Here is a 22,705-nt window from a genome sequence, read left to right on the forward strand (position 1 = left end):
TGGGCACTGCCCTTTGTTTTCTTTTCTTTTTTTTTTTTTTATTTTGAGTTAGTCTTCCTCTGTTGCCCAAGATAGAATGCCATGGCATTATCATACCTCATAAAACCCCAACCTCTTGGTCTCAAGCAATCCTCTGGCCTCTGCCTCCGTTTCCCAAGTAGCTGAGATTTTAGGCACCCGCCACAACACCTGGCTATTTGTTTTATTTTTAGGAGAGATGGGGTTTCACTCTTGGTCAGACTAGTCTCAAACTCCTGAGCTCAAGCAATCTACTTGCCTTAGCCTCCCAGACTGCTAGGATTACAGGCATGAGCCATCAGGCCCAGCATCCTAGCATTTTATTTTATTATTTTATTTATTTATTTATTTTTTTTTTTTTTTTAAAATAGATCCTCAAGCTGTCCCCCTGTGTTAGAGTGTTATGGCATCACAGCTCACAGCAACCTCCAATTCCTGGGCTCAAGCGAGTCTCCTGCCTCCGCCTCCCAAGTAGTTGGAACCACAGGCACCTGCCACAACGCCTGCTTATTTTTTGGTTGCAGTTGTCATTGTTGTTTGGCGGGCCTGGGAGCGATTCGAACCCGCCAGCTCAGGTGTATGTGGCTGGCGCCCCAGCCACTCGAGCCACAGGCACCGAGCCCTAGCATTTTATTTTATTTTTATTTTTATTTATTTATTTTGTTTGAAACAGAGTCTTACTATGTCGCCCTCTATAGAGTGCCATGGCGTCACAGCTCACAACAACATCAAACTCTTTGGACTTAAGCGATTCTCTTGCCTTAGCCTCCCAAGTAGCTGAGACTACGGGCACTTGCCACAACAGCCAGCTATTTTCTTGTTGCAGTTGTCATTGTCGTTTAACTGGACCGGGCTGGGTTCAAACCCACCACCCTCAGTGCAAGTGGCCGGCGCTATAACCACTGTGTCATGGGAGCTGCCCTATTTTTTTTTTTTTATTGAGACAGGGGCTCGTTATGTCACCCTCAGTAGAGTACTGTGGCGTCACAGCTCACAGCAACCTCAAACTCTTAGGCTTAAGCGATTCTCTTGCTTTAACCTCCCAAGTAGCTGGGACTACAGGTGCCCATCACAACACCCGGCTATTTTTTGGTTGCAGTTGTTATTGTGTAGCTGACCCAGGCTGGGTTTGAACCTGCCAGCCTCCGTGTATATGGCTGGTGCCCTACCCACTGAGCTATGGGCGCTGCCCCTATTTTATTTATTTATTTATTTCTAAAACAGATTCTCACTCTGTTACCTGGGTAGTGGAGTGCCATGGCCTCAACCTAGCTCACAGCAACCTCAAACTCCTGGATTCAAGCAGTCCTGCCTCAACCTCTCAAATAGCCTCCTGTGTGCCACCAGGCCCAGCTAATTTTTCTATCTTTAGTAGATAAGGGGTCTTGCTCTTGCTCAGGCTCGGAGCTGCTGGCCTCAAGGGATCCTCCCACTTCAGTCTTTCAAAATGCTATGATTACAGGCATGAGCCACCACACCATACCTAGCCTGTACCATACCCCTTATCCATCCGCTATCCTACCATCCCACTGTAATTTCCTACCTCACCTCAGGATAGGCTACTTGTCAAAAGTTTGATGTATAGGGCGGCACCTGTGGCTCAGTCGGTAAGGCGCCGGCCCCATATACCGAGGGTGGCTGGTTCAAACCTGGCCCCGGCCAAACTGCAACCAAAAAATAGCCTGGCATTCTGGCGGGCGCCTGTAGTCCCAGCTACTCGGGAGGCTGAGGCAAGAGAATCGCTTAAGCCCAGGAGTTGGAGGTTGCTGTGAGCTGTGTGATGCCACGGCACTCTACAGAGGGCCATAAAAGTGAGACTCTGTCTCTACAAAAAAAAAAAAAGTTTGATATATATATATATAAAATATATACAGATATATAATTTTTTTCTTTTTTTATTAAATCATAGCTGTGTACATTAATGCAATCATGGGGTTTCTTTTTATTATTATTAATTTTTTTTTGAGACAGAGTCTCACTGTGTCACCCTCAGTAGAATGCTGTGGTGTCACAGCTCACAGCAACCTCATACTCTTGGGCTTAAGTGATTCTCTTGCCTCAGCCTCCCCAGTAGCTGGGACTACAAGTGCTGGCCACAATGCCTGGCTGTTTTTTCTTTCTTTTTGTAGTTGTCATCGTTTTTTAGCAGGCCTGGGCCAGGTTCAAACTCGCCTGCCTCGTTATATGTAGCTGGCCCCCTAACCACTGAGCTATGGGCGCGAGCCTGAAGTTCGTTTTTTTTTTTTTTTTTTTTTGTAGAGACAGAGTCTCACTTTATTGCCCTCTGTAGAGTGCCTTGGCGTCACATAGCTCACAGCAGCCTCCAGCTCTTGGGCTTAAGCGATTCTCTTGCCTCAGCCTCCCGAGCAGCTGGGACTACAGGCACCCGCCACAACGCCGGGCTATTTTTTTGTTGCAGTTCGGCCAGGGCTGGGTTTGAACCCACCACCCTCGGTATATGGGGCCGGCGCCCTACTCACTGAGCCACAAGTGCCGCCCACTGATGTTCATTTTTTCATACCATTTTCTGTGTAAATTCTAATGTTTTTTGTATTTTGGAGGGGCTTTTCTGGTTCATATTTGCGGAGTGGGGTTGAGACAGGTCTTACTGTGCAACCCAGGCTAGGGTAAAGTGTCATAGTCACTATAACCTCAAGTTCCTGGATCGCTCAAGCGATCCTCCTGCCTCAGTCTCCAGCGTAGCTGGGACTATAGGCATGCACCACCATACCTGGCTATTTGGTGCATGTATTTGTAGAGATAGGGTCTTGTTATGTTGCCCAGGCTGGTCTTGACCTGGCCTCAAATGATATTCCCTCCTTGGCCTTTCAAAGTGCTGGGATTATAGGTGTAGGTTACTATATCTAGCCAAACACTAACATTTTTATTTATAAATTTCCATGGAAAGTTGTTCTGTTATAATTATAAAAATAGAATACTATAAGTATTTTTTAAATTAAATCATAGCTGTATACATTAATGGAGTATAATGTGCTGGTTTTATATACAATCTGAAATATTTTAATCAAGATGGTTAACATAGCCTTCAGGGCACCCTCTTAGTTATTGTGTTAAAACATTTTTTTTTTTGTTGTAGAGACAGAGTCTCACTGTACCGCCCTCGGGTAGAGTGCCATGGCGTCACACAACTCACAGCAACCTCCAACTCTCGGGCTTACGTGATTCTCTTGCCTCAGCCTCCCGAGCAGCTGGGACCACAGGCGCCCGCCACAACACCTGGCTATTTTTTGGTTGCAGTTTGGCCGGGGCTGGGTCTGAACCCGCCACCCTCGGCATATGGGGCCGGTGCCCTACTTACTGAGCCACAGGCGCTGCCCTACTATAAGTATTTTTTTTTTTTTTTTTTGTAGAGACAGAGTCTCACTTTATGGCCCTCAGTAGAGTGCCGTGGCCTCTCACAGCAACCTCCAACTCCTGGGCTTAGGGCGATTCTCTTGCCTCAGCCTCCCGAGTAGCTGGGACTACAGGCACCTGCCAGAACGCCAGGCTATTTTTTGGTTGCAGTTTGGCCGGGGCTGGGTCCGAACCCTCCACCCTCGGCATATGGGGCCGGTGCCCTACTCACTGAGCCACAGGCGCCGCCCTACTATAAGTATTATTTTTTTTTTTTTTGTAGAGACAGAGTCTCACTTTATGGCCCTCGGTAGAGTGCCGTGGGCTCACACAGCTCACAGCAACCTCCAACTCCTGGGCTTAAGTCGATTCTCTTGCCTCAGCCTCCCGAGTAGCTGGGACTACAGGCACCCGCCACAACGCCCAGCTATTTTTTGGTTGCAGTTTGGCTGGGGCTGGGTTTGAACCCGCCACCCTCGGTATATGGGGCCGGCGCCTTACCGAATGAGCCACAGGCGCCGCCCAAGTATTTTTAAAGCGAGTTGTTTTTTTTTTCAGTTTTTGGCCAGGGCTGGGTTTGAACCCGCCACCTCCAGCATATGGGACCAGCGCCCTACTCCTTTGAGCCACAGGTGCCGCCCTAAAGTGGGTTTTTTAAAACTATATTGTGGACATTTTCCATGTATTACTGAATCTCCATTATCTGATGTTTCCCTTCTGTACTTTTTTCCTTCCCAGGTTCACAATCTATACAGTTGCATAAAAGTAGCAGAAGATTTTGTATCTCCAGAACATGTAAAGCACTGTTTCCGCCTGACTCAGGAATTCAGGCATCTCTCTAACACTCATACAAATCATGAGGATAAACTGCAGGTAAATAACACTCTTTAATCCCCACTCTGCCTTCTTATTGCATTCACACATGCAAACACAGAAGCACATTCTCTTTTCTGAGAATATTCTCTGCAGGTCCTAACTATGGAGGAGAAATGTCTCAAGAAACTCAGGTGATTAGGGAGCCCCTTTCAGGAAGGATTTAATCATTCCTCTTCAGATTTGTTTAGAGAATAGTCATCTTTTAACTTAACCATTTCCAGTGTGATGGTCCTCGTTTCTCTACCTTTGGGAGGTGTAGTGTATTTAGTGTTAGTAATTGACTAGGCTGACCTCCTTGAGCAGGTAGAACAGCCGTATGGCATTGTGTTCTGAACATTTCCGAGAAGAGGTATTGTCCTTGAAGCTGCTTCTCATAGCAAACTTCTTTGTAGACTCAGTTTCTTAGAGTTCTACTAGGGATTATAGTCCATGACCCTAACAACTTATTCACAGGGCTCAGGATTCTTTTATCTTTGAAGAACAGAGCTGGACATCAGATTAGGTTTCCTCTCTTGAAATGGATTAGAATTTTTTTTTTTTGTAGAGACAGAGTGTCACTGTACCGCCCTTGGGTAGAGTGCCGTGGCGTCACACGGCTCACAGCAACCTCTAACTCTTGGGCTTACGCGATTCTCTTGCCTCAGCCTCCCGAGCAGCTGGGACTACAGGTGCCCGCTACAACGCCCGGCTATTTTTTTTTGTTGTTGCAGTTTGGCCGGGGCTGGGTTTGAACCCGCCACCCTCGGCATATGGGGCCGGCGCCCTACTCACTGAGCCACAGGTGCCGCCCCAAATGGATTAGAATTTTAAGGGCAGAATTTCATTTTTTTTTTTTTTTTTTTGAGACAGTCTTGCTATGTGGCCCTTGGTAGAGTGATGAGGCATCACAGCTCACAGCAACCTCAAACTCTTGGGCTTAAACGATTCTCTCGCCTCAGCCTCCCAAGTAGCTGGGACTACAGGGGCCTACCACAATGCTAGGCTCTTTTTTGGTTGTAGTTGTCATTGTTGTTTGGCAGGCCCAGGCTGGATTCGAACCTGCCAACTCCAGTGTATGTGGCTGGGCCCTGGCCATTGAGCTATAGGCACCAAGCGGGCAGAATTTCATTATTAATACACTGGGGCACTTTAGTTGCTTTAGAAAGAACAAAGAGGTGGCACCCATAGCTCAGTGGGTAGGGCACTGACCACATACACCAAGGCTGGCAGGTTTGAACCTGGTGTGAGCCAGCTAAACATTGACAACTGCAACAACAACAACAAAAAAAGCCAGATGTTGTGGCGGGCTTCTGTAGTCCCAGCTACTTCGGAGGCTGAGGCATGAGAATTGCCTAAGCCCAAGAGTTTGAGGTTGCTGTGAGCTGTGACACCATGGCTCTCTACCCAGCTTAAGATTCTGTCTCCAAAAAAAGAACAAAGACTAATGAAGCACTCTGGGCAGAGCTTCAGCAATTTGAATACGCAAATAGCTTTTCCTTGTGGCCTCTTTCCTCCAGCATGCCTGTGGCTTGGGTGGTCTTTGGTTAAAGATCTGGCAGTTTCAAGTGGCTTTTCTTTTCTTTTTTTTTTTTTTTTTTCAGTTTTGGCCAAGGCCAAGCTTGAACCTACCACCCCCAGTATATGGGGCCAGTGCCCTACTCCTTGAGACACAGGCACTACCCTCTTTTTTTTTTTTTTAATTGAGACAGAGTCTCACTTTGTTACCCTTGGTAGAGTACCATGGCGTCGTAGCTCACAGCAACCTCAAACTCCTGGGCTTAAGCGATTCTCTTGCCTCAGCCTTCCAAGTAGCTGGGACTATACATACCTGCCGCAACACCTGGCTGTTTTTTTAGGGATGGGGTCTTGCTCTTGCTCAGGATGGCACAAACTCCTAAGCTGAGGCAATCTACCCATGTTGGCCTCCCAGAGTGCTGGGATTATAGGCATGGGCCACCTCACCCAGCAATGTTTGTTCCTTTTAAACAAATAAGAAAATAAATATAAGCACAAAGGGAAAAAACATCCCATAATCTTCTTATCATCTGTTGTTTTAGTGCATCCTTATTAGCTATAGGACATTAGGCAAGGTTTATGTTTTGTTTGTTTGTTTGTGACCCTGTTTCCTAGACTAGAGTGCCATGGTGTTAACCTCGTTCACAGTAACCTCAAACTCCTGGGTTCAAGTGATCCTCCTGACTCAGCCTTCCAAGTAGCTGGGACTACAGGTGCCCACCACAATGCCTGGCTAATTTTTCTGTTTTTCCTAGAGATAGGGTCTCACTTATGCTCAGGTTAGTCTAGAACTCCTGAGCCCAAGCAATTTACCCGCCTCTGCCTCCCAAAGTGCTAGGATTATAGGCATGAGCCACTGGGCCCAGCCTTAGGCAAGGTTCTTAACCATAGAACCTTGGTTTTTCTGTTTCTCATCTGTAAATGGGGATAATAATAAAATCTATCTTATAGGATTGTGGCAAGTATTAAATGAAAGTCCACATACAGAGCTTAAATGAAGAGCATATTGATGATGGTGATTATTTAACCTTTTAAATGATTTTGTCATTCTTTTTGAACATAGACCTATGTGACTTGTTAATCATCTTGAGGATTTATTTGGGAAGCACACAATCATTGTTGGGGGTTTCCTCACTAACCAGTAGTCTTATGCTCAAGGTAGAACATAACATTTGCATTTGCAGAATACATCATGGGGCTACCACGAACTGACTGTGTTGATCACTCTCTCCAGGTGAAGAACATCATTTACCATGCAGTGAAAGATGCTGTTGGCACCCTGAAGGCTCATGAATCCAAATTGGCAAGGTCTTAGGCATGGAGAAATTCCAAACTCCCCTGTGAAGCAGGTTTTTCATTCACAACACTTACAGGGAACAGCAGGGATCTCTGCTGGAGCAGAGGTCCTTCACCTGGAGCCAGTGTGGTCAGTATTACAAACTCTCCAGCCACTCTTTTCTATGATGCCTCAACACCGAAGGTTGACACAGGAACATCGCACTGTTCGCACACACAGTTTCAGACTCCAAGTCAAGGGTGTCACATCCCCATCCTGTGGCCTTTGGGGAATCCAAATTCCCTGAACATCGCTGGGCTTTCTAGCACGTTCTCTTGGAATGAAATTTTGTGGAAACCAGGAATGTGGGCACACCTTTCTTTTCCTTTTGTGCCTAATTAAGTGGGAATGTGTTTGAAGGTAGAGGGAATCATATAACTGGTACAGGTAGGGGGTAATTGCTTAAACATGCCTGGTGGAATTCTAACAGTGTCTCTGCACATGACCTCTTACAAGGCCCATCCCAGAAGATGGGGTGAAGCCATTCCCCACATTCTTTCCCATGAACACTGGAGTCGTATAGGACCCAGGGAGAACCCACTGCTTTTCCCAGGAGGCTCCAGGATTAGGAAACGTGTGTATTTAGTGAAAAATAGGTTTGTAGTGAAATAGTTACTATTTCATGAAAGTAGATATTTTTAGAATTTTTGAAATACCACAGTTGTTTTCCTGGATTATGAGGAAAGGCACATTACATTTAGTCTTCCTTTCAAAAAAACTCTTTGAAGAAATATGATTTTTAGAAATCAGCTGCCCATTATAGCACAAAGTCAGCCAAAGCAGAACTTAAAAGAATTGGCATTTTAGAATTCTTTTAGTTTCTTTCCCTCCCATCTCAGTCGTATCTTGAGGGAACAGTCACCTGAGAAAGAATTTGTCACGTCTGAGCTGTGGTGTGTTCTCTGCGTGTACACACTGGTGACTCCAGGAACCATTTTCACCTATTACCAGCGTTCCCTGGGGACTCCTCTCATGTTTCCAAACAGGAAGGACAGTTTGATTTCCAACATGAGGTTTTTTGTTTTTTGTCCAGAAATATTTTCAGCAAAACTTTTCAACTCAGTGGAGTTTTAAAAATTTATTTGAAAATGATGGAATTCATTGGCCCATGGGTACATTGGGAAATGTATCTCTTTCCAGCTGTACTGTAGTGCCCTACAGGCTTGTTTATATGTTCACAGTTACTTTTTTTTTTTTTTTAAATAAAAGTCATTTACTGTAGAATACTTTTAATTTCACTTCTTGTATTTTAATTTTGTTGAAGGGCTGATTGGGATTTCCATGTTCTTATTAAAAATCTAACAAATCTGTTTGGAGTGGACTGTTATTCCTGTGCCTAGCCTTCTAAAATCAAGATCAAATTGAAGGCTAGATTGGAGGTAGAGGATTCATTTCCAGTTCTTCATTACTATGCTGCACCTAATTGTTACTCTTTGCTTTCTGAACATGTGCCTAGCTGGGAGAAAGCAAAGTACCAGGGTGAGGTCAGTATGGTTTGGGGGACTTAGGGGTTAAAAGAAGAGGCTACATGAATTAGAAGATGGGAGGAGAGGCAGGTCTCTTCATAGTTTATGCTTTGTGAATGGAGTAGGAAAGGTAGGGTCCTTCCTTCCTAGGGCAGAGTCTTAGGGGACAGAGCCAGGGTAAGTGGCCTAAGCAAGGTTTTTGGGGAGTCATTTGTTGGATTCCTTAAAGCAAGAGTTCTGACTGCCCCCTTACGAAAAGTGTGGCCCTAGATCCACCTTGGAGGTGGTGGGAGAAGGTCCAAGTGGGATGGATTTATTTTTGTTTATCAAGTAGTAAAATGTCTTGAGGGGTGAGAATAAACTGCATTTCAATTAGAAGAGGCCTTTTGGAGAGGAAGTTGTAAAGAATAGCAAGTAAGGGGTGATGCCTGTGGCTCAAAGGAGTAGGGCTCCGGCCCCATATGCCGGAGGTGGTGGGTTCAAACACAGCCTGGGCCAAAAACTGCAAAATAAAGAAAAAAAACAGCAAGTGGGCGGGGTGGGCCAGTCCCGGTGGCTCACACCTGTAATCCTACACTTGCGAGGCCAAGGGGGTGAAGATTGCCTGAGCTCACAGGTTCAAGACTAGCCTGAGCCAGAGCAAGACCTCGTCTCTAAAAATAGCCAGATGTTGTGGAGGTTGCCTGTAGTCCCAGCTACTGGGGAAGCTGAGGCAAGAGAATCACTTGAGCCTAAGAGTTTGAGGTTGCTGTGAGCTGTGCTACAGCACTCCACCAAGTGGGTGGGGGAAGAATAGCAAGTGGGGTCATCAGAGGCTGCTTCTCTGGAATCTTTCAAAAATATCTTCGAAAGCATTTGAACCTAGAAATATAATTACTAGGTTAGAAATAGACCATTGTGTGGTTCAAAGAGATCGAATTTGAATAAGACCATACTCTTTGAAATACAAAGCTCTGAGTGTGTCCTTTCTGCCTGCATGGGCACAAATTGATGCTGTGGTCACCAGAAGGATTATACCTCAACAGGGTAGAGGAATGCAAAACTTTTAAAATGGGACAAGAAGGGGGAGGGGGAAGTATACTGGAGCTTGTTTGCTTTGGTGAAAATCAGGAGGCAGGCTAGCCTACATTTTGGATATAAATGTCTTCAGAATTAGGACATCCACTGCCAGCACTGTTTGTTAATGGGGAAGGAACTATAATCCCTGGGCAAATCTCTGATATGGGTCCCAGGTCCTTCTCCTAGCCCTTCTGTTTGAAAAGATATTGAGGGGAGTATCTACCTTGAGTATACCAAACTCCATTTCCCTGCAAAGCTTAGAAACTGACAACATAAAAAAGCAGATCCGGCTGTGAGAGCATGGTGGCTTGAGCCTATAATTCTAGCACTTTAGGAAGCCAAGGGGGAGGATTCTTCATCTGAGAAGTTCAAGACCAGCCTGAGCAAAGCGAGACCCTTTATACTCTACTAGTACAGCAGGCGCCTGTAGTCCCAACTACTTGGGAGGCTGAGGCAGGAAGATTGCTTGAACCTGGGAGTTTGATGTTGCTGTGAGCTAGGCTGATGCTATGTAACTCTAGCCTGGGCAACGGAGTGAGGCTCTTAACAAAAAAAAAGAAAGAAAAGATCATATGGCCAGAGGAGGCCTTCTTTCAATTGGGGGTGATTGGAAATTATGGGGAGTTGGATGGACAGGTGCAGCTGTACCTTTACTTGAGTTCAGGTGGATGTCTTTACAGGGCCTTTGATGGGGAGAAGAGTTAGCTAGTCAGCAGTTTGAGGATGTAGCCTGTTGAAGTAAACTTCTTGGGTTCATATCTTAGCAGCTTGACTTGGTGGTTTTGTGACCCTCAACAAATTATTGTAATTCCCTAAGCTTCCCATCTCCTTATCTTCAAAATGAGGGTAATTATAGCTCTGTCTTATTATAGGGTGGTCCAGAGGATTCAAAGAAATAATGAATGTGAAGCTCTTAGCACAGGGCCTGGAACACAGTAAACACTTAAGAAATTTAGCCATCCTCTCAGCACCTGTACCTCAGCACCTAGGGCGCCAGCCACATACACTGGAGCTGGCGGGTTCCCAGCCGGGGCCTGCCCAAACAATGACAACTACAACCAAAAAGTAGCCTGGTGTTGGGCAGCACCTGTGGCTCAGTGAGTAGGGCGCCGGCCCCATATGCCGAGGGTGGCGGGTTCAAACACAGCCCCGGCCAAACTGCAACAAAAAAATAGCCAGGCATTGTGGCGGGCGCCTGTAGTCCCAGCTACTTGGGAGGCTGAGGCAGGAGAATCGCCTAAGCCCAGGAGTTGGAGGTTGCTGTGAGCTGTGTGAGGCCACGGCACTCTACCAAGGGCAATAAAGTGAAACTCTGTCTCTACCAAAAAAAAAAAAATAGCCTGGTGTTGTGGCAGACACTTGTAGTCCCAGCTACTCCGGAGGCTGAGGCAAGAGAATTGCTTAAGCCCAAGAGTTTAAGGGTGCTGTGAGCTGTGACCCCACAGCACTCTACCAAGGGCGACTCTGTCTCAAAAAAAATAAAATAAAAAGAGGTGGCGCCTGTGGCTCAAAGGAGTAGGGCGCCGGCCCCATATACCAGAGGTGGTGGGTTCAAACTCGACCCCAGACCAAAAAAAAAAAAAAAAAGCCCGCAAAAAAGGGCGATGCCTGTGGCTCAAAGGAGTAGAGCGCTGGCCCCATATGCTGGAGGTGGCCGGTTCATACCCGGCCCCGGCCAAAACCTGCAAAAAAAAAAACGGCAAAAAAACAAAAAGAAGAAGAGGAGCGGCGCCTCTGGCTCAGCGAGTAGGGTGCAGGCCCCATACACGGAGGGTGGCGGGTTCAAACCCGGCCCCCGCCAAACTTCAACAAAAAAATAGCCAGGCGTTGTGGCGGGCGCCTGCAGTCCCAGCTACTTGGGAGGCTGAGGCAAGATATCACCTAAGCCCAAGAGCTGAAAGTTGCTGTGAGCTGTGACGCCACGGCACTCTACCGAGGGCGATAGAGTGAGACTCTGTCTCTTAAAAAAAAAAAAAAAAGGAAAGAAATTTAGCCATTATTCCTCCTTGAATATTTAAGCCTTTCAGCTTGGTGTGAGCGCAGGAGGTGGGCTGGAGCTGGTTTCAGGATGGAATCGAAGGCCTCCAGGACGTCAGCCCAGGGCTTCAAACCCAAGAATGACGAACCAACGATTAGAAGAAGACTGGGCACTGAGGATTGGCGGCGCATGCCCGGCCGCAGCAGGTGCCAGGCGTGGGGGCGCGCCGCCTTCGCCGCCGCGGCCTCCCCTTTAAGAACCGCCGCAGCCCACGGCTCGCCGCTGCGGCAGGGACTTCCCCTTTAACGGCGGCAGCTCGGCGCTCCGCTGCCCCCGCGGCGGCTGCTGCTGCGGCTGCTGCTGCTCCTGCAGCTCCTGCTGCTTCTGCTGCCGCTGGGCCTCCGGCAGCTGCATCCTCGACCCAGCCGGGTCCCCGCCCCGCGCTACGCCCGGCCCCGCCATGGTGTCCTGGATCATCTCTCGCCTGGTGGTGTGAGTGCGGCCGCGGCGGCGGGGCGCGCCTCGGTGGGGGGTGATGCGGGCTAGTGATGGAGGGACGAGGGTATTAAAGTCGGGGATGGACTACTCCCGGGCTTCACACGGTAGGGTCATCTAAAGGCACAGCTCCCCTATTTGGTGTCCCCAGAGACATGGAGATGTGGGACCCAGGCCTGGAGGTGGAATATAAAAGGAGCATGACAGGCCTGGCTTCCCAGGGACCCCACCCACAATATTTTAAAAACGGTTTTTATTTTCAATTTCTCTGCTCATGCTTCCATCCTAAGGGCTGAGTGGACGGTTTAATTTACAAGAGGATGCAGGCCCGTCCCCCCCCCCCATTTAGCAGGTCTGAGCTCCTCAGACATGAGCCTCCATCTCCTGGGGGAAGAGGGGTAATAGAAAAGAGTGGGGAGCAAGGCAGGGCCATAGTCAGCCCCCTCTGGCTCCTCAAAGGGTCCAGGCCCTCCTCCTCCCTGCAGTGATGGTCAAGAGACTGGTAATGAGGACACATGCCCTTAAAGCCCCCAGGGAGGATGTCTGGGTATCAAAGCTGAGATGCTTGGAGGACAAAGTGTGGGAGGTAACTGGGAGAGGAGGATGTGTATGCTTAGCCTGCGATTGTGAAAGCCACTGCAGGGAGGATGTTCAGTGGCCTTCATTCCAGGCTGCCAGCCACATTGTGGAGCTTTGACCCTGGCCCCTCCCTAGGCTCCAGGAGGGAACGCACCCCACCTGCTAACCCCCTACCCCTTGCTGGGACCTGAACTTTGTCCTTGAGCATTCTGCCCCGCATTCCATCTACATAGGCCAATTTGAAAGTATCCTGACTGCCCCCCATTCCATCTGCATAGGCCAGTTTGGAAGTATCCTGCCCTGTCAGGTGGGCCATGTGGGAACAGATAGCATCTGCTCATTGTTAAAGGGCTGGGCTGACTCCTGCCCCAGCTCAAGACCCTGCCCTGGCTCAAGACCCTGTCCCTCAGCCTCTACTATGGGGACTAACACCCCAGTAGCCCCACCCTGCTGCCTTCTTCCCATTCAGTGCTGTCACATGCTCCTGTCCTGGTTTCATCTAGACTCACGGGGAGTCTCGTTATTTCTTTCCTCCCATCTGACCCAGAGGGAAATCTAGGGGCCTCTTTCTTCCATGTGGCCTTCAGGGTGGCTGTTTCTCTATTGCTTGAACAAGCTCCCTAAAGGGCATTGGTCCTCTTCCCCCCACCCCATCCCCACCCCTGTGTCCTATCTGTACATCTGTACTCTGTAATGGGATCGCCAGCCAGGGCCCTCTCCTGAGCCTGGTCCCTGAGGCGTCTACATGGAGGAATAAACCTCTTGCCCTTCCCAGGGCCTCCTCCTCCTGTGCCCTCTGTTCCCCAGGTCCCCAGGGCCACAGTAGTGCCTCTGACTGCCAGGTAGTATGCCCTGTTAGGTGGTATCGAGTTCCCTTGCAAAAGGGGCCCTACCCAGCCTGGCTCTAAGACAAGGAGGTAAGGGCAGATATGTGTGAATGGGCATGAAGTAAAGAAGAAAGACATCCTCATGATCTTTCTAAACCGTCCACTCAGCCCAACTCCCCAGGACCCCCCAAGGATCATAGCTAAAGGGACCACAGTGGGCCCTCTGGCTTCTTGGTCTCTCCTTGCCTCAGGGACTAGAGAAAAACTGAACAATGGAGGGGGAAGGAGGATCACCCTCGCTGGCTGGGGCCTAGTATATATCCCCTGTGTCTTGACTGCTTTGACCTTAACTCCTGACCTGAGTTCATCAGTCCAGCTGATGTGGCACTCGGGAATTCTGTCCCTTTCCCCCTTACTTACCCAGGGGCTGATGCAGAGCTGGGAGGGAGAGGCCACTGCCCTTGTCCGATGGGCCCAGTAACCATGCCTGCCTCCCTAGGCTCATCTTTGGCACCCTGTACCCAGCCTATTCTTCCTACAAGGCCGTGAAGACAAAAAACGTGAAGGAATATGTGAGTGGATGACCCTTCACCCCTTCACCCAGCCCACATGGCAGAGATAGGGGAGGACAGTGGGTCACATTCCTTTGTACCAGTGCCATCAGCTACTAAAAGGACTAAGCCAAAGAAGAGTCCTGGGCATCCCATCCCTGTATTCCTGGCATGAGCAGGCAAGGTTGGGGGTCCTGAGTATTCCTGGCCTCCTCCCAGGACCCCAGTGAATGCTGCCCTCTGTACCCTTAGGTGAAATGGATGATGTACTGGATCGTCTTTGCCTTCTTCACCACGGCTGAGACACTCACGGATATAGTGCTCTCCTGGTGAGGTCCAGAGTCCCTCCCTCATCTCAGGGCCCAGGGCCTCTGCCTTTCTCTAACCAGCCAGCCCAACAAAAGATGACACCCAGGGCAGACACCCTCTACTCCCAGCAGTCCTATGGGTTCCTCAGTATTCCCCCCGATTTCCTGGCTTGGTCAGCAGAATACAAACAGACATAACCCCATTTTCTTTCTGGTGGGAGCCAAAGCAGCACAAAAGAATTCAAGAAACCTGCCACACTGCCTGTGGACCTTAGGCTGCTCACAGCTCTCTAGGCCTCAGTTTCCCTATTCGTAAAACAGGCATGTGATTCATCCCATTAACAGTGGATGCTTGCATTTCCGAGGCACATTCTCTAGGCACTGCTAGACTATACGTCTATAGAGAGGGATATATCTCAATCATCTGTGTATTCACAGCAGGATCTCAGAAATGTTTGCTGAATAAGCAGATGCCTCTTAGAAGAGGGACAACACTAATAGTGGGACTCAAGAGAAGAAAGTTTTACCAAGGGAGAGAGGATAAGAATTCATTGCATTTGTAGACAAGGCTCTCATACTTGAGAAAAATAGTTCTAGTAGAGGAAGAGGATTGGGAAAGGGATGAGTTAGAAAGGGAAGGTAGTGAGTATACTTGCCTCTTGACACGACCAAGGAAAGAGCTTTGATGATGGTGCTGTGAGGACAGACGGGATCTGAAGGAGTTTGTGGCCTGAGAAGGAAGTGTGGGGAATAGAGACAAATCCTAAGCACAAGGGGCATGTCATGACAGCAAGGAGGGGACCCAGAACACTGTTAGAGTAGGCCCAGTCCTCTTTGTGGGAGGAGGCAAGAGGAGAAGAGGGTGAAGACCAGTCACAGGCCTGCAAGATTAGAGAACTCACCTTGGTGTTGGCTCTGGGGCAGAGGAAGGGAAGTCTTCACTAGGAGTGCGAAGAGGAGGCAAGGAGAGCCACTGCTGGGGGAAATTCCTTCTGGGGTCATTTCTTACCTTCCCACCTGCAGTGCCACTGCAATTAGAAATAACCAGTCTTGGGCGGCACCTGTGGTTCAAGGAGTAGGGCGCCAGCCCCATATACTGGAGGTTATAGGTTCAGGCCCAGCCGTGGCCAAAAAAAAAAAAAAAGAAAGAAATGACCAGTCTTACGAGACCCATGGGGGACCCCAGTACATTGAGGGGTGAGGGGTTTCCATCACATGTGGGCTAGCGCTGATCCCCGTACACCTCCTGCCCCCTGCCCTATACTCTGTGCTCACCTCTGCTCCTCAACAGGTTCCCTTTCTACTTTGAGCTCAAGATCGCCTTTGTGATATGGCTGCTGTCCCCCTACACCAAGGGCTCCAGCGTGCTCTACCGCAAGTTCGTGCACCCAACGCTGTCCAACAAGGAGAAGGTTTGCCCCCACTCTCAGCTTACTTCCCAGCCCAGTGCCTGCAGCCATGTACAGTCCTGGCTCTCCCTGTGGATGGTCAGAGCCTGAAGTGACCTGGCAGGACTGTGGCCTCCTGAAACAGACAGGACCTTTGCCCAGGTGTGAAAAGGGTAAGGCAGGCCTTGACAGCAGCACTCTCCTCTCACATCTTCCTCCTTCCCCTCCAACCCTTCAGGAGATTGATGAGTACATCACACAGGCTCGAGACAAGAGCTATGAGACCATGATGAGAGTAGGCAAGAGGGGCCTCAACCTGGCCGCCAATGCTGCAGTCACAGCTGCCACCAAGGTGAGATGGGGGCAGGCCCCAAATCCCAGGGCCCCCACCTTGTTCATCTTGTGCCTCTGGCCAGGCCCCTCAATGTCCACTCTGTCCCTGGGGTTGTGGAAGCTTCAAGGTTCTGGTCCTGGCTGTACCCCTGTCCAGCTGAATCACTTCTGTCTGGCCACAGTTTCCTCATCTGTCCAGTATGGCCCCAGCCTCTCAGTGCTGGATAGGACTGGGTGAGGACATGAGGACAGTGTGAGGAAAGCACCGAGCCTGGGGGTACTGCCAGCACTGACCTCTATCTCCACCCCGCCCCTTTCCCCGGCTCTCCCGGTGCGTGGTGGTGACCCTAGGGCCAGGGGGTGCTGTCAGAGAAGCTCCGAAGCTTCAGCATGCAAGACCTGACCCTGATTAGAGATGAGGATGCACTGCCCCTGCAGGGGCCTGATGGCCGCCTCCGACCTGGCCCTGGTAGCCTCCTGGACACCATCGAGGACTTAGGTACAGACAGGGTCCAGGGTGGGGGCAGGGAGCCACCAGTGCAAGGAGGCTGAGTGGAAGAGACCCCTGGTCTCCTTTTCTCCTTGCAACCAGGAGATGACCCTACCCTGAGCTTAAGATCTAGCACAAACCAGGCAGATCCCCGGACAGAGACCTCTGAGGATGACACAGGAGACAAGGCTCCCAAGAGGGCCAGATCCATCAAAAAAGTGCCCAAAGCTGAGGTGAGCACACAGGCCAGAGCCTGGGGAAATGGGGAGGGGGCTGTGGTTCTAAGGCTGAGCCCTGTCTTCCTCCTCCATTCCACAGCCACTGACTTCCAAGACACTGAAGACTCGGCCCAAGAAGAAGACCTCTGTTGGGGGTGACTCAGCCTGAGGTCCTCCACCCCACCGGTTGCAGAGCAAGGAGGAAGCCTCAGGAAGGGCTCAGCCCCAGCCCCTCCTCCACACTGTGCCAGTAGCCCGGGTGTCCCAGGCCCCTGTGGCCCCTCTGCCATTTCTGGTGCCTGCCCAGTGGCCACTCCTCTGGAAGGGGCTTGGAAAAGAGGAGGGGGGCCCAGCTGTGGGGGTTGAAGGTAGATGCTGGATCAGGGACTGAGGTCTGGCCTACCCAAGGAGGTAGGGGCTCCTCAGCCCGCCCCACTACTCTCCCTGCTCCAACCCTGCCCCCACCCACCCAGTGCCTTGCTAAAGACCACGGCCACCCCCTTCTCTAAGGTCCTACATGCCCCCACTGCTTGTGGTGGTGGAGGCCAGTCACAGCTCAGGTGGACCAAGGATGGGCTGAAAGGCACCTGAAAAGGGGAGCAAACAGGGAAGGTCTCAAGAAACTTGGGCAGGGCCTCTAAGCCACAGCTGTGAGTAGAGGGGAGTGTTAGCGTGTGCTTAGTGACCAGGATGGCCAGGCCAGAGCTGCAGCGGGGGGCTCTTTTCCTGGGCATTGGGTAGGGCTGTGTGCTACATGTCCTCACATAAAGAGGTGGGAGTGTCAAGGTGTATATGTGTCTGTCTGGGTGTAGGGCTAGGGGGAGTTTGTGTGAAGAACTCACCCTCCAGTGGTCCCCTCTTCCCACCTGAGTATCTGAGCTTAAGTGGAACCTAGCCCATGACAGATGGGGTCTAAGAGCCTCTTACTTCTTCCTCTGCCCTTGATCCCTTTCATGTCGCCCATTCCCACCCTGGCCCTGGCTGGATTCCTCCACTCCTCAGGGCCTACTATAAAGGCCCCTGCAGAGCTGTCTCCTTTCCTCTTCACCTGTGACCTGTCCTCCCTTGCCCCAGGGTTCTCTTGCTGTGCTAGGCAGACTGAGCCCTGTATGAGCAAAACCCTGCCAAAGCCCAGCCTCCACTCCACCCCCTGGCCCTGCTTTTGCTGTGGCTCCAATCAGGGCCAACAGGAGTGTGAAGAAGACAGAAGTCGGGGGCACTGAGGGGCTCCCAACTCCTTGGAGAGGGTGCCCATTGGACTTTTGGCATTGGATGAGCCAATAAACCAAACTCTGGCACCTCATTTATTTTGGCCTCTGCTTTGTTCTTGCCCCATCCAGTCAAAAGGTAGGAAGGATCTTAAGCGAGAAGCAGATGGGGGGTGGCAGGCCAGACTGATCCCCAGGTGAGAGGTGAACTTGGGTTCGTACAGTCTGGGAAAATGGTTTTAAGGGACCCCAACCACCAAGAATAGTCCCTCGGGATCCCACCTGAAACCCCAGTGGACTTTCTGGTACCATGAAAAGTGCCACGTACAAAGGGTGCCAGGTTTGAACCTGGCCCCGGCCAAACTGCAACAAAAAATAGCCAGGCATTGTGGCAGGAGCCTGTAGTCCCAGCTACTTGGGAGGGTGAGGCAAGAGAATCAATTGCCTAAGCCCAGGAGTTGGAGGTTGCTGTGAGCTGTGATGCCATCGCACTCTACCGAGGGCGATAAAATGAGACTCTGTCTCTAAAAAAAGGAAAAGTGCCAGGTGTAGGCTCTGGGGACAAAGACCCCAGTGAGGCCCCCAGTAGGGAGAGGATCCACTGTGGGACTGCCAGGCAGGGGTCAGGGATTGCTTCGCCACAGTGCCTAAAGGGGCCAGAGAGTAGTGGGGGAGGTTCAGCCAGAGACCCTGGAAGGGTTGAGGACAGAGACAGATGGGGAACCCAAGACGTGCTGGGGAGGAACTGGCCCATGGATCTTGGGGACAGGAAACGAAAAGCTGGGGCCAGAGAGGCACACCCATTGTGGCATCAGGAAAGACAGTGCCAAGCCCTGAGCTGCGCGAGGTTGGAGGAGAGGAGGAGGGAGGGCAGGGATCTGAGCCCAGGAAGATGGAGCCAAAGCTACCAGGGGCCGAGGAGCACAACTGGCTGAGCATGGGCCCTGAACTGGGCCCATGGCTGAGCACAACTGGCTTCCCGGACCATGGGAAGAGAAAGGATAGCAGAGAAAGGGTGGGGGTCAGTACAGGAGGAGAGTGTCAAAGAAAGTGGAGAGGGGGCCTGGTGCATTGGCTCATACCTATAATCCTAGCACTCTGGGAGGCCAAGGCGGGTGGATTGCTTGCATTCACAGGTTCAAGACCCGCCTGAGCAAGAGCTAGACACTGTCTCTTAAAAATAATCAGACAGGGTGGTGCCTGTGGCTAAGTGAGTAGGGCGCCGGCCCCATATACTGAGGGTAGCAAGTTCAAACCCAGCCCTGGCGAACTGCAACAACAACAACAACAGAAAAATAATCAGACAATGGCTTGGCGCCTGTGGCTCAAGCGGCTAAGGCGCCAGCCACATACACCTGAGCTGGCAGGTTCGAATCCAGCCCGGCCCGCCAAACAACAATGATGGCTGCAACCCCAAAAAAAATAGCCGGACGTTGTGGCAGGCGCCTGTAGTCCCAGCTACTTGGGAGGCGGAGGCAGGAGAATCGCTTGAGCCCAAGAGTTGGAGGTTGCTGTGAGCTGTGAAGCCATGGCACTCTACCGAGGGTGACAGCTTGAGGCTCTGTCTCAAAAAATAAATAAATAAATAAATAAATAAATAATCAGACATTGACTTGGTGCCTGTAGCTCAGCAGTTAGGGCGCTGGCTGCATGCACCCAGGCTGGTGGGTTCAAACTGGCCTGAGCCTGCTAAACAAACAACAACAACAACAAAAATAGCTGGGCGTTGTGGTGGGTACCTATAGTCCCAGCTACAAGGGAGGTTGAGGCAAGAGAATCACTTGAGCCCAAAAGTAGAAGAGAGCGTGGAGAGGGAAGGAGGGGGAAAGGAAGCAGAATGACAGCAGCTCAGCCTTATGGAAAGAAAGAGGATGGAGCAGAGCATAGAATGGGTAGGAGGTGAGCATGGCCTAGACCCAGGGTTTGGACTCCAAGTTTGGCAAAATGCCCCTACATGAAGCTTTCCTCTTCCTTCCCTGGCATCACAGGGCACATCCACCTGCCGCATGAGCCAAGCTTGCCAAGAACCTCCTGGACTGAGGTCCTAATGGGTGCAGGATATACCGTGTCCCGGAATCCTCCAGTCAACCAGTCCCTCTGGAGGTCATTTGCTTCACCATCAGCCTCTGAGAAATCTGTCCCCTGTCTCTATCAGAAAGGAAAGGAAGGTTCCAGGGTAGAATTCAGTGGAGAGACTCATTCTAGAAAGAGCCCCAGACAGTAAGATGCTGTAGTCCCATGCTAACAGCTACCATATGGCCAGGAAACCAGGTTAGGCTAATCTAAATCTCATTTGCTCTGTATCACACACAACACGTGCTTGCTCGCACTCAGTGCATGCTCACACCCACAGTGATAGGAGGCTAAGGAGGTCACTGCCAGGTTCTGCATTGCCAGGCTTTCCATGAACATCTGGGTTTCCCCATGTCAACAGAAACATGCTCAGATTTATTTCTACACTCATTGGTCTGTTGCCATGGAAACATTCAGGCTTCTAGAACTCTGGGCACAGGGCCTGCCCCCTGTGGTATAGAGAAGGAAGGAGAAATAAAGGGTGATAAAAAGAATGGTGGAAAGGCTCCTGGGAAGAGGCTGGTGTCCCTTTGTTCCCTGGCACCATCTCCTTCTCCCCTCAGCCTCAGTAGATCTCTCCAGACCGGGGGGTGGGAAAGAGATGTGAGAACAGAGGTTTATGACCAGCTACAAGGAGTGTAGTAGATCACTACCTGGGTCCTCAGGGGGCTTTGAAAGGTATCAGTTTTGGGTTGGGGGCTTGGGCTGCAGTCTAGCACTGTGTCCCATACCCAGGCCTCCCTAAGAACACTGGGCAGTTCCCCAGGCCTAAGGTCCCTGGCTATAATGGCCTTAGGCCACAAGCTACTTCAAGTTCTTCACCCCTTCTTGTCAGTGCTCATACCCAGAGAACCTGCTTAAAATGGGATTTTCAGGCTGTGATGTCAGAGAAAAGAAAGCCAGTGATCCTTCCAGCCTGTGCCATTGATGGGCAGAAACTGAGCCCACCTCCACTCTGGAAGGAGGAAGGGCAGGCAGAGGATGGAAGGGCCCTGGGGGCTCCAGGCCATGTTCCCCAGATCTGTGGCATCCAGGATGATAGATAGAGAGAGGCTATTTCCAGGCCAAAAGCCCCTGCTGGTTTCCTAGTATCTTAAATTTCAGCTAGTACATGATCATCTCCCTGCAAAATGACCCCAGTTTTTCCCTCTCTGAGCTGGATCAGGCTTGTCTGGAGGAGGAGGGCACCTTTTGGTCCTGCCGGAGAGTGTGTTCTAGGTCTAGATTGGAGGCAGCCGGGGTTGGAGAGAGGCCTGCAGGCAGTGAAAAAGCCCACAAGGTGGCGCAGCTCCCTCCCAGAGTGACTTCCCTGCCGGCAGAGGACAGTCCTCTCCTGCCGTCAGCCTGCTCCAGGTTTGACCAGCTGAGCGCCTCATATTCCACTCTCTGGAGCTGGAGGTTCGTGAAGAGAGCATCGTTGAGGGCAGACAGGGCTGTGAGGATTCTCCATCAGTCTCTTCCCAAGCTCAGCTCAACTGCACCCCCACCACCACTTCCCACAGGAGATGGTAAGACCCAGAAGGTACCCCCTTGGGTGAGGATCAAGCACCCTGCCAGAGCAGGAAGATTGCCAGACTTCTGGGAGGGCCTTGCAGTCCAAGGGGATCCAGCCTGGGCAAGAGACTACTGGAGCTGATTTCAGGGTCATGAGGGAGCATGGGGTAGAACACTGGGAGGAGGAGGGAGAGAAGCTTGCACATCCACAGTATTTCCTGGATATGGTCTCCCTCATAGCCACAGTCCCAAGGCTGCTCCAGGTATACCTGCCCCAGGCCCCTTCCTTTATTTTCTTTTTTTTGAGACAGAGTCTCACTATGTCACTCTCAGTAGAGTGCTATGGCATCACAGCTCACAGCAACTTCCAATTCTTGGGCTTAAGCGATTCTCTTGCCTCAGCCTCCCAAGTAGCTAGGTCTACAGGCACCCACTGTAGTGCTTGCCACAATGCCCGGCTATTTGTTGTTGTTGTTGCAGTTGTCATTGTTGTTTAGCAGGCCCAGCCAGCTTCAAACCAGCCTGCCTGGGTGTATGTGGCTGGCGCCCTAAACACTGAGCTATGGTTGCCAAGCCACCTTCCCTTATTTTCACATAGGGTACTATGGAGTTGAAAGAGGAACCTTAGGCTCAGCTCCCGTAGCACAGTGGTTATGGCACTAGCCACATACACCAAGGGTGGTGGGTTCGAACTCGGCCCTGTACTGCTGGACAGCAATGACAACTACAACAAAAAATAGCTGGGCATAGTGGCGAGCGCCTGTAGTCCCAGCTTCTTGGGAGGCTGAGGCAGGAGAATCACTTAAACCCAAGAGTTTGAGGTTGCTGTGAGCTGTGACACCATGGCACTCTACCAAGGGCAACATAGTGAGACTCCGTCTCAAAAAAAAAAAAAAATGAAAGAAAGAGGAGCCTCAAACCCTGGAACCCCAGAGTATTCTTCTTTTTTTTTTTTTTGCAGTGTTTGGCTGGGGCCAGGTTTGAACCCACCACCTCTAGTATATGGGGCCAGCACCCTACTCCTTGAACCACAGGTGCTGCCCAGCCTCAAAGTATTCTTGCAGAAGCAGGGGATGGGGCTCCTAATGACTTACAGTTCTATGACCTCTTTCCCCTGACCACACCAGCTCTGCATCCCCCATGAAATAACCTCTGCTGTC

General features: G+C 50.6%; 2 protein-coding genes across 4 annotated transcripts in view; both read left to right on the plus strand.

Annotated features, from left to right (window-relative positions):
• The window catches only part of KDM3B (lysine demethylase 3B), a 92,436-nt gene extending 84,048 nt beyond the window's left edge, over positions 1-8,388 (plus strand). Inside the window, exons 23-24 of the mRNA XM_053566031.1 lie at positions 4,111-4,245; positions 6,977-8,388. Of these exons, the coding sequence (XP_053422006.1) occupies positions 4,111-4,245; positions 6,977-7,057 (216 nt within the window). The 3' untranslated portion in view covers positions 7,058-8,388. The remainder of the gene's footprint in view (positions 1-4,110; positions 4,246-6,976) is intronic.
• A 3,439-nt stretch (positions 8,389-11,827) lies between these two features.
• Positions 11,828-18,073, plus strand: REEP2 (receptor accessory protein 2). 3 transcript variants are annotated; one of them, XM_053566050.1, is made up of 8 exons: positions 11,828-12,073; positions 13,982-14,054; positions 14,286-14,362; positions 15,633-15,753; positions 15,968-16,081; positions 16,420-16,561; positions 16,655-16,785; positions 16,871-18,073. In XM_053566050.1, the coding sequence occupies exons 1-8, from the start codon at positions 12,042-12,044 to the stop codon at positions 16,937-16,939; spliced, it is 759 nt and encodes a 252-aa protein (XP_053422025.1). In that variant the 5' UTR covers positions 11,828-12,041; the 3' UTR covers positions 16,940-18,073. The 3 variants fall into 3 exon arrangements, with proteins under 3 accessions (XP_053422025.1, XP_053422024.1, XP_053422026.1); XM_053566049.1 differs by having other exon boundaries at positions 11,833-12,073; positions 16,414-16,561; XM_053566051.1 differs by having other exon boundaries at positions 11,835-12,073; positions 13,907-14,054; positions 16,414-16,561.
• Positions 18,074-22,705: the final 4,632 nt, after the last annotated feature.

This window comes from Nycticebus coucang, chromosome 17 (genome assembly GCF_027406575.1).
Source record: "Nycticebus coucang isolate mNycCou1 chromosome 17, mNycCou1.pri, whole genome shotgun sequence".
Lineage (NCBI taxonomy): Eukaryota > Metazoa > Chordata > Mammalia > Primates > Lorisidae > Nycticebus > Nycticebus coucang.